The sequence below is a fragment of the Canis aureus genome, chromosome 5 (assembly GCF_053574225.1).
Source record: "Canis aureus isolate CA01 chromosome 5, VMU_Caureus_v.1.0, whole genome shotgun sequence".
Taxonomy (NCBI): domain Eukaryota; kingdom Metazoa; phylum Chordata; class Mammalia; order Carnivora; family Canidae; genus Canis; species Canis aureus.
The window spans coordinates 825,194-836,921 of record NC_135615.1 but is presented as its reverse complement, the minus strand read 5'-3'; the positions used below and the strand labels follow the sequence as shown (position 1 = coordinate 836,921).

The window sequence follows — 11,728 nt, the reverse complement described above, 5'->3', positions numbered from 1 at the left end:
TTTGACGTCCTTCCAAATTTCTTGTTGTGATTTAGTTCTAATTTTAAGGCATTATGGTCTGAGAATACGCAGGGGACGATCCCAATCTTTTGGTATCGGTTCAGACCTGTTTTGTGACCCAGTATGTGGTCTATTCTGGAGAAAGTTCCATGTGCACTTGAGAAGAATGTGTTTTCAGTTGAGTTTGGATGTAAAGTTCTGTAGATATCTGTGAAATCCATCTGGTCCAGTGTATCATTTAAAGCTCTCGTTTCTTTGGAGGTGTTGTGTTTAGAAGACCTATCAAATGTAGAAAGCGCTAGATTGAAGTCACCAAGTATAAGTGTATTATTATCTAAGTATGTCTTAAATTTGGTTATTAATTTGGTTATTAATTGATTGATATCAATTCTTCTGGTGGAGGGGCCTTTGTGCTGACTTTCAGGTATGGGCACTTGGGGGAGCTGATCAGCCCCCTGCGTGGTGCAGGGCTCAATGAGTGATGTTATTTTTTTTATTTTAAATTTTAAAAATTTTTATTATTTATGATAGTCACAGAGAGAGAGAGAGAGAGAGAGAGAGAGAGAGGCAAGACATAGGCAGAGGGAGAAGCAGGCTCCCTGTGGGGTGTGCGATGCAAGACTTGATCCCAGGAACCCCGGATCATGACCGAAGCCAAAGGCAGATGCTCAACCACTGAGCCACTCACAGGCCCAGAAGACTACATTTCCACACCCCAGAGGATTTTGCAAATGTCCCCAAATTCTCAGTCATCCCACCAACTTCTAAAGGGAAGCCAGCCAGCTCACAGGGGATCTCAGAGATTTGAGAGGCTTGGGCCTCCTCGCACATATGCTTTGGGCACCCTTGGCCACTGCCCTCTGTGCGCATGCGCAGGGATGCCAGCTTCTGAGGTGCGCAGGCGCATTCGCATTTAGCAGCGTTGCTAGGTTACACTGGTTCTGCGTAGGAAGATTCTAAGTCGTTGGGCTTAGTCCCTGAGACATTGAGGCGAGGCCCACTTGCCTTATTGCTGGCGCGGGAGTGTATCGCACTAGAGGCGGTGAAACCTGTGTCACTGAAGCCTGTCGGCTTCATTATGGAAAAGAGATCTACAGCGCGGAATGGGTGGGGCCTGCTGCGCTTCGGCTTCAACCTCAGGCCTCTGAGGGTCAGGTCGCCGCCTATGACTATGACTGTTGACAGCTTCCACAGCCCCGGTCCCGGATACCACATCAGATATCAAGATCTCCGGGGAATCCACAGAGCTGTGATTGAGGGCGATACAGAAAAAATGCAGGAGATACAGCAGTTGCTGGTTTTTGGTTTACATGACTTAAATAAAAGGGACAGGAAGAACAGGTAACAGGGCTTTTGAGGCGGGCGGGAGGAGTCGGGGCGAGCAGTAGAGGGGCTCGTGACATTAAAAGCAAAAATTCTGGAGTTTGATTCAGCCACAGACACAAAAAAAAACGCCTCTGAATCAGAAAGTAATATTAGCAAAATAAAAGAGAATGTACTTGCAAAATATTTACAACATATGTTTTGGAGAAAAAGAACATCTTCGTTTTACAGGGAAGTTATTACAGGAATGAGATAGGGGCCCCTGGATGGCTGAGTCAGTTGGCCTCTTCTGACCTCCTCTCAGGGTCATGATCTCTGGGTCCTGGAGCTTAGCCCCTGGTGAGGCTCCCTGCTCAGTGGAGAGTCTGCTTTTCTCTTTCCCCCTCCCCTCTGCTGGTGTTCTTAATTTCAAATAAATAAAATATTTTAAAAAGAGGCATAAAATCCCATTTTCCATCTCAAGCTTTGTGAAGATAAGGAATGATGTTACTTATACTACTTAAAATTTAAGTTGTTTTGGACTTTTCAGATAGTTTGGTGGTTATGTACCACATTGAAAAATAAGTATTTCCTTGAGCCATGAAGCTTATTGATGTAAAATATCTTTAGGAAATAATTAGAAATAAATAATATACAATATGCTATTCTCAGCACTATTTACAATAGCAGTGTATTAAGGAGTCACTTAATGGCCTGTATTCGTAAATGGCAGTGTATCCAGAGGCTGGACTACTATGTGACCACTGAATGTGGCAGAGATAATTGATACACATTAACATGCAAAGCTGTACTTTGGATCATTAAATGAGTGAAAAATTGTTTTGATGATACAAACATATAAGCAGACAATGGTTTTGAGTTAGCCAAAAAGATGTGCAAATATAAAATTAGTTATCTTCAAACATTTGGATTCTAAGTGGATTTTTCATTTTCTTAAAATCTGTGATTTCTATAGGAAAGATACATAAAAATTCTAAGAAAGGTTTATTATCAATGAACTAATCCAGGAGAACAAGAATATGAATCTTGTGTAGACAAAAAATAGTTTCTACTTATTTACTTTAAAGAGATTTTATCGATTCATTTGAGAGAGAGACCAGGCAAACCAGCAGCAGGGAGGGGCAGGGGGACAACAAGCAGAAACCCATGGAGCAGGGAGCCTGATGATGTAGGGCTCGATCCCAGGACCCCTACACTTGAGCCAAAGGCAGATGCCTAACTGATTGAGTCACCTAAGCGCCCCTCTTCCTATTCAAAAAAAATTGATGGGAGAGGATTGGTATTTTCTAACAACCGTTAGCCTCTTCAGAACTAAGGGGAATATTTTTATCTGTATTGTAGGTTGTATTACGCATACATTAAATATATACATACGGTTTTATTTATTTTTATTTATTTTTTTAAGGATTTTATTTATTTATTCACGAGAGACACACACAGAGAGAGAGGCAGAGACACAGGCAGAGGGAGAAGCAGGCTCCATTACAGGGAACCCGACGTGGGACTCGATCCTGGGTCTCCAGGATCACACCCCAGGCTGCAGGCGGTGCTCAACCGCTGCGCCACGGGGGATGACCTATACATATGTTTTTATTATGTGCAGCTTTATAACATCTAATAAGTGAACGGTTAATGATTTTATTTTGGTTAAATCCTTATAAAAATAAAAAATAAAAAATACAAATGGTATTGCAAAACCTTATAGAATTTTTGTTGTATCCCTCTTCTGAAAAAAAATTAAAAAATAGCAAATACACATTTTATTGCTATTTCAAAAATATTAGTTTACTTCACAAAAGTTTTCTTTAAAAATATTGAACTTTCTTGGTGCCTTGGTGGCTGTTTGTTGAGCATCAGACTCTTGATTTTGGCTCTGGTCATGATGTTAGGATTGTGGGGTTGAGCACCCTGTTGGGCTCCATGTTCAATGGGGAGGCTGCTTGAGATTGTCTCCCTATCTCTCTGCCCCTCTGCCCTTCACCGCACTCCTGCATTCTCTCTTTTTCCAAGAAATAGATAAATCTTTAAAAACTACAGAGCTCTCCAAATGAATTTTTTAATAATAAATTTATTTTTTATTGGTGTTCAATTTGCCAACATACAGAATAACACCCAGTGCTCATCCCGTCAAGTGCCCCCCTCAGTGCCCGTCACCCATTCACCCCCACCCTCCTCCCCTTCCACCACCCCTAGTTTGTTTCCCAGCGGTAGGAGTCTTCATGTTCTGTCTCCCTTTCTGATATTTCCTACCCATTTTTCCCCTTCCCTTCTATTCCCTTTCACTATTATTTATATTCTCCAAATAAATTTATGTATTCTTTCAGTCCATTTATTTCTCAGACAAACCTGAACACAAGTTATGTAGCAGACATAGTCTACTCAGGATCTTTTCAATTTTAAAAAGACTTCAGGGACTCCTGGGTGACTCAGTGGTTGAGCATCTGTCTTTGGCTCAGGGAGTGATCCCAGAGTTCTGGGATCGAGTCCCACATTGGTCTCCCCGTGAGGCACCTGCTTCTCCCTATGTCTGTGCTTTCTGTCTGTGTCTCTCATGAATAAATAAAATCTTAAAAAAGAAGACTCCATGTTGCCCAGTATGAGCAAGATGAGAAATTTTATGTATTTAGGTTTTAAGGCTTTCATTTTTAAGTAATCTCTCTACCCATCATGGGGCTGGACATTTAAGGACACATGCTCTACAGACTGAGCAAGCCAGGCACTCCTAAGATGAGAGATTTTATTTTATTTTGTAAATGATAAAAGATGTATTTATTGTAAAAAGAAAAAGAGAAGGTCATGGGAGGGGAGGAATAGAAGGAAAGCGTGGATCTCAAGCAAAATCCACCCTGAGCATGGAGCCTAATGTGGGCGTCTGTCTTCATGACCGTGAGATCATCCCGAGCTAAAACCAAAAGTTGGACACTCAGTCAACTGAGCCACCCGGGTGCCCCTAGGTGAGAAATTTTAAATGGAAGTATTAGGACTTAATCTCACGTGAAACTTTTCCTTGGAACTTCCTGTCAAAGGAAAACATTTCTGAATCAGAAATTGTAAAAGATTACCTTTACCTGCCCTTTTGACATTGCAATAATACTAAATACTAATATTGGTAATTGAAAATACTTGATTTCTATGAATCTAAACATTTTCTATTAATTAAAATGCTTAGTAAAATGAGCTTCCCACCACCCCCCCAAAAATAAAAGAACTCTCCCCGTTTATTTGAATCCTGAGTTTCTTTTGACTTAAAATCCCTTGAAACTTAAAGTAAGGGTTGCTTTAAAAAAATTCTTTGGCTCTTTTAGTCCTCTCTTCTCATAATGCTTTCAACTACTGAAAATTATTTTAGCTCTTGAACAATGTAATTCCAAGCATAGGACTAGAAGTGCAACAGACCTGTTGTATATGTCACTATTATTTCACTTAAGACACACCGTAGATTGTATGATGCCCCACTATTTATGTACCAAGAAGAAATTTTTAGAAATCATGCCAGTTATAGTTTTAAGACATTTTGAATTAGAAATTGGATTCCGATGTCAGAGATATTAAAAGGTGACAAAATGAGCATCTTGGAATCATTGAAATAGAGTATTCTTGCTCATCCTTAAACGTAGCTGCAAAGTGGGCATAATTGGATTGTTTTCCCTAATTGTAGTGGGTCTTTGTAAGTTGTAGTAATAGCTATAATAATATTTGTGCTAGGAACTAGTATTCTAAAACTTTGCATGGATCCTCATTTAAGGATCACGACAAGAGGTCTTGTGAGATAAGTACCTTTTATTTTATTTATTATTACTATTGTTTTGTAACCTCTATAACCAACAGGGGTCTCGAACCCCTGGCTCCCGAGATCGAGTGACATGCTCTTCAGAGTGAGCCAGACAGGCGACCTGAGACAACTATTTTTATGCCCATTTTGTGGATGAGGAAATTGCGATAAGGCTAAATGGTCACTGTGAAGCGACAGAGTTAAAGTGGGAATCAAACCCAGGTTGAGCTGCCTCCTGAGGTCATGCTCTTCCTAAACAGATAGGCTGCTCTTTTAATAGAGTGGTGAAGAATCACTAATAAATATTGTACTTTCTTCCAAAGAAAACTAAATCTTTGTTTTGGAGTCATGAGAATAATACAGTATTTAACATTTACAATTCTGTGAATTAATTTGAATGTTTTGAAAAGGTACACTGTAATTTCCTGACAAGTCCTTTCATGCTCACAGGACGGCTCTCCACTTGGCGTGTGCCATTGGGAGTGTAGATATGGTGAAGATCCTGGTACTTTCTCAATGCCAGCTAAACCTCTGTGATGGAGAAAACAGGACAGCTCTCGTGAAGGTGGGTGGTCACACCTATGTCTGCCTGAGGTGGATTGGATTGAAGTCCTTGGAATGAACATTTGTTGCAATTAAACATAACTCATTGGTGAAACTTGTGGCATGTTTCCTTTCAGTTTCCAGAATTTACATTCTGTTTCTCGTTATAATGCTGACAGGCTGTACAATGCCAAGAAGAGGCATGTGTAGATATTCTTCTCAGAAAAGGTGCTGATGTAAATACTAAGGATTTCAAGGACAACACCGCTCTCCATTATGCGGCCTATGAGGGAAATATCTCAATAGCATGCAAGCTGCTTTTGAATAAAGGAGATATAGAGGCCAAAAACAAGGTACAGGTCAAGTTTTTTTTACAACGTATTTCACATTATAAATAAATAAATAAATAAATAAATAAATCAGTAAATCAATCAGTAAATAAATAAATAAATGTAGCTGCAAAAGGTTTTTCAACATGTATATGTAGATATATTTGTAATATAGCACATATATATATGAAGACATCGACACTGAATTTTATACAGCAGGTCCTGTCATCATGGAAACAACTCCAAAACCAAGGCAGAGGGAGGGAAAGAGAAAAGTAATGCATATAGTAAGGAAACATTCTGTCTGCTAGCTACCCTTCCACCCCAGAAAGAAAATCTTCCCCTTTGTGCCTGGGAGTAGATGGTGCCCTCAGAGCCCACAAAGGATTGAAGGCCTAGAGGGGAGTGTGGTGTTGATGGAGGCCGAAAGCTGTGCAGGGGCTTAGGAAATGGATGCTTCTGGGGATGAGTAGGAGACCGTGACCCAGAGGAGTAGCTTGGGTGAATGTAAATGGGAGGAGAAAGCAGCAGGTTGTAATAGGCCTTGGGCACTCTAGGCCCTAAGGTTCAGAAGATGAGAGCAGGGGGATCAGGCCATGACATCCTACAGGTGGTATCTGCTTGTGCTGGTAGCCACTCTGCCAGCCATGTACCACGGTGAGGCCTCCCATTCCGGAGAGTAGCTCCTGCTCAGCCTATGTAGTTCCTCAGTGGGGTGGTAGGCGTGCATGGGGAGCTGGTGATGACCACACTTGCCAGTCTCCCTGTGCTTTCTTTGACGTGCATTACCTTCAGTCGCTGCCCTTGCAGAAACACTGTTGTGTGTCATAGATAGGGTCGATTTTTCATATTTGGAAGCTCAAACATTTCCTGGATGAAAATATTTTGAAATAACTGTCTAAGCTTTTGCTTTAAATAACAACACTTTTTATTTTTGAAGATTGTATTTATATGAGAGAGAGCAAACATGAGTAGGGAGGAAAGGCAGAGGTAGGGGAAGAAGAGGCCTTCCCACTGAGCCAGGTAGCCTGATGCACGGGGCTTGATGTCAGGAGTGGGATCGTGACCATAACCAGAGAGAGATGCTTGACCCACTGAGCCCCCCAGGCTTACCATAATACTTCTTCCTTCCTGCCTTCCTTTTTTTAATTAAGCTTTTTTATTTATTTATTTTTTCACCTCACACTCTGGGGTTTATGTACTTATTTTATCTTTTAGTTTTTTCTTTTTAAATTTTTTTAGTTGGAGTTCAGTTTGCCAAGAAAGAGCACAGCACCCAGTGCTCATCCCGTCAAGTGCCCCCCCCTTGGTGCCCATCACCCAGTCACCCCAACCCCCCACCCACCTCCCTTTCCACCATCCCTTGTTTGGTTCCCAGAGTTAGGAGTCTCTCATGTTCTGTCCCCCTCACTGATATTTCCCACTCGTTTTCTCTGCTTTCCCCTTTATTCCCTTTCACTCTTTTCTATTCCCCGTATGAATGAGACCATGTAATGTTTGTCCTTCTCCGATTGCCTTACTTCACTCAGCATAATACCCTCCAGTTGCATCCATGTTGAAGCAGATGGTGGGTATTTTTTGTTTCTAATTGTTGAGTAATCTGTGGTATATGTCCGCAATGGAATATTACTCAGCCGTGAGATTTTATTTTTTGCGGGGGAGTGAGCATGTACAAGCAGGGGGTGTTGTGGGGGCAGAGGGAAAAGAAAGAGAGTAAGAATCTGAAGTAGAATTTGCGCTGAGCCTGGCGCAGCGCTGGATCTTATAACTCTGATCATCACCTGAGTTAAGACCAAGAGTCAGATGCTCAACGGACTGAGCCACTCAGTTACCCCTAAATAATGATACCTCTAAAGAAGCATTAGAGAAGGCAAGTTTCTTTTATGTATTTATGGCAAATATTTATGAGAACACAGAATGTGTTCTGAAACTTTATTTTCAAAAATGTTTTCTCACCCAGTTTGTTTTCTTATTTAGTGTCAAACAACAGAGGAAAGCAAAATTTGCCTTGGAAATAGGCTTTGTCTTAAAACAGAAAACAAGTGTATTTTACAATATCAAATCTTGCTGCTGTTGAGAAGTTCCTATTTGATCAAAAAGTGATTGATTAACACGGTCAGAGTTTGTCTTTTATCAGCCTTGACTTAAGAGGGACAAAAGAGGGGAAAAGGAGAAAGCAGTCAGGAACATGCAGAGCGATTTAGACATTTGGCAAGTGAGGGGAAATATCAAGACAAGGTTTTGGGATTGTGTTTGTTTTTCTTCAGTGTTTATGTTTAGGTAAGGAATCTTCAATTTTCAGGGATAATAATTCTTACTTTACAAACCAGTGAGTGTGTTGTAAACTTATATAGAGATCAATTCTAGGAGGACTCTAAGGACATCAGATTGGCAGTAAACAGGTGGTTGAATGGGCACAAAAAGGGACGCCTGTGTGGCTCAGTGATTGAGCATATGCCTTCGGCTCAGGGCATGATACCGTGGTCTCCGAATCGAGTCCCACATGGCACTCCTTGAATGGAGGAGCCTGCTTCTCCCTCTGCCTGTGTCTCTGCCTGTCTCTCTCTCTTTCTCTCTCTCTCTCTCTTTCATCTCTCATGAATAAATCAATAGAAATCTTAAAAAAAAAACAAAAAGTGGACAAGAAGAGGAAAGAACACAGTATAGTATTTTGCAGCTATAGCCACTTAGATACGAGTCTAAACTCTTCTTGCAAATCTAGAATGTCTTGATGGGAAGGATGTAAGGAGTGTGTAAATAATGGAATCAAGTTGCATTTTGAGTTTACTAGTCCTTGTTCTACCTCTAGCCATGGAAATTGAATGCAGGTTTGATAAGTGACTCATTTCTGTTTTTGGCTGAATCCTCGATAGGGAGAATTGGCCACATAGGTGAAAGAGGAGACTGGCATGGTTGTGTACTGTACTAGTTCTCAGCTAGACTTGTGCTGGTGAATCACAGTCAACTAGGGAACTTTAAAAGAATTTACAAGCCTAAACTGTCCCGTGAAGATTTCGACAGAGTGAATCCAATAACGTGTGTACGCAGAAATTTGGAAATAGGGTTTTGAGATTCTGTTACAACTCTTGGCTAACAACTACTGAATGGGTAGGTATACATATACAAATTTAGAGATGTAAAAATATTAAATCTCTGGAAGAGATTTAACTGAAGTTGGATACTGGCTACTTCCTTCCACTCTCTCCAACATTAGCCTTTCATCTGTCTGTATCTCTTTGAGAATTACAGATGAAAATTATTGGTCATCTCTGTTGGCTTGAAAAATAATTACCTTTTCTTCCAACTATCAGTCATTCACCGGCACCCAGATGGGAAGTCTTTATGAGTAGTCTTTTAATAAGTAGAGTCTGACCCTTTAAAGATTTTACGTGTTTTGCTACCATTCTGATTATTACAAGCAGGGTTTTCCCAATTGCAGCAGTAGAAATCCGTGAACCTTCTTTTTTAGTTGAAGCTGTGTGATAGACTATCTTAGGATGTCTTTCAAATTCATAGGGCCCTGGCATAGTGCATAATCACTACTGTGTTAAACATTCAGCATGTAGTTAGTGACAATACAGATGGTAATTGTTTTAATAACTTTGCTTCAGCATTCCTCTGAACTCCTGTCTGTTCGGTTAGCAATGTGAGGGAAGTAAATACAAATAGATTGTAGTTGAAACAAGCATTGGAAAATTCTGACAGTAGGTGTTAATGAGTCTTCACAGCAATTTTCCTTAGAAGGTGGGGCCTAATTTGTTGGTAAAACATGATCCTGATGCTTTAGGAAAGGTTTGATGTCCAAGTATTTGTTTTACGCACGGCCATTGGAAACAGTCACAGCAAATAGAAAAACACAAGTAGGCTATAGACTAAATGTGGCCCCCGGATGTATTTAGTTTCCACTGTCAGTTGAGCTAACATTTAAAATTATGGCACGCATGTACAACTCTGGATTTTGAGCTTTTCTTACAGATCACTTCTGGTACCTTGAGCCCATGCTGCTGTTTGGTATGCTGTGCAGAGGCTGTCCCTTTATAGGAGGCGTGTGTCTCCAGTTTGCTCGTGTCCCCGCCTAAGGTCTTCACTGACTCGTGTCACCTGCTTTGCCTCCATAACCATTGAGTTTACAATTACTGTTTTATGGTATATGTTGACAAAGATTTCATGATTTTCAAGACACTCCATATTAATTTATAATATATATTTTGTATTTTATGTTAATTTCTTAGGATTGGGATTGAATTTTCTGTTTCTTTGTCTCCTTATTTTTTTCATTACTTTATTCAGTAATTGATGAGAGACACACAGAGAGAGGCAGAGAGCTAGGCACAGGGGGAAGCAGGCTCTCTATGGGGACCCTGATATGGGCTCGATCCCAGGACCCTGGGATCATGATGTTCACCCTCTGAGTCACCCAGGGCCTCGGGATGAATTTTCTAAGTTAAGAATTGAAAGTCGTTTTTTTTCACAAACATTTTTTCTATATATGTACAGTAATCATGTACCTTTTGGAATATCTGCAAGCCATGTGAAGTTAATCCTGGTTCTCCTTGGATAGATTATGCATATTTCAGACAGTATTCTCTTTCTCCTTGGTATTATTCCCTAAATACGCAATTTATATAGTAGCTTTTATTATACTAAAAATAATCCGTATAAAGCAGTATTAGAATTTTTGAATAATAGTTTTTACTTAATCTCAGTTTCCCAACATGTAAACACCCAGTGCTCATTCAGTATTAGAATTTTTATTGGTAAGTCATGACATTTTTATTTCTGATTTACACTTAGTCTAAATTATAAAATAATCATAAATAGCAATGATAATAGAAACTAGAATACAAACAGGTTTTTTTAGAAGTAGATGTGCATTAGGTTCTCAGAATGAGTATAGTAGAGAATAAAATCTCATTGACTTATTTCACTTAGCATAATACCCTGAGTCAGTCAGAGAAAGACAATTATCATATGATCTCATTCATATGTGGAACTTAAGAAACAAGACAGAGGAGAAGGGGAAGAAGAGAAAAACTTAAACCAGAGAGACTGAGGGAGACAAAGCCTAAGAGACTCTTAATCATAGGAGCCAAACTGAAGGTCACTGGAGGGGTGGAGTGGAAGGATGGGATAACTGGGTGATGGACATTAAGGAGGGCACATGATGGAATGAGTCCTGGGTGTTACATAAGACTGAGGAACCACTGACTTCTACCTCTGAAACTAATAGTATGTTATATGGAAATGAATTTGAATAAAAGGGTAAAAATGAGAAAAATCTCATACTGAGCTTTCTAACAGTTAAGAAAAAACTTTATCATGGTATAATAGGAGAAAGTCCAAGGACTATTTATTTAGTTATTTATTTTTAATATTTTATTGTTCTTATTTTTTATTTTAAACAAAAAAACCCACAATTTTTTATTGGAGTTCAATTTGCCCACATAAAGAATAACACCGAGTGCTCATCTCATTGTGGGCCCACCTTAACCAAAGATTATTTAGTATTAAGTGGTCAAAATTCATTTGAAGCTTCTTTCTTTTATTTTTATTTATTTACTTTTCTTTTTAATTTTTAAAAGGTTTCTTTATGCATTTTAGAGAGACAGCACACACATGCACAGGCTTGTGGGGGTGGGGGAGGTGGAGAGGGAGAGGGAGAGAGAGTGTCTTAAACAGACTTGGTGCTCAGTGCCAGGGGAGCCCCGAATCCAATGTGGGGCTGGATCCCACGACCCTGAGATCACACCTGAGACAAAAC

The 11,728-nt window shown here is 39.9% G+C and overlaps 1 protein-coding gene across 1 annotated transcript; it reads left to right on the top strand.

Annotated features, from left to right (window-relative positions):
* The first annotated feature begins 543 nt into the window (after positions 1-543).
* LOC144313278 (uncharacterized) lies at positions 544-8,858 on the top strand. Its single transcript, XM_077896421.1, has 4 exons — positions 544-1,341; positions 5,546-5,660; positions 5,818-5,991; positions 8,841-8,858. Exons 1-4 carry the CDS (start codon positions 1,079-1,081, stop codon positions 8,856-8,858), a joined length of 570 nt encoding a protein of 189 aa, XP_077752547.1. The 5' UTR covers positions 544-1,078.
* Positions 8,859-11,728: the final 2,870 nt, after the last annotated feature.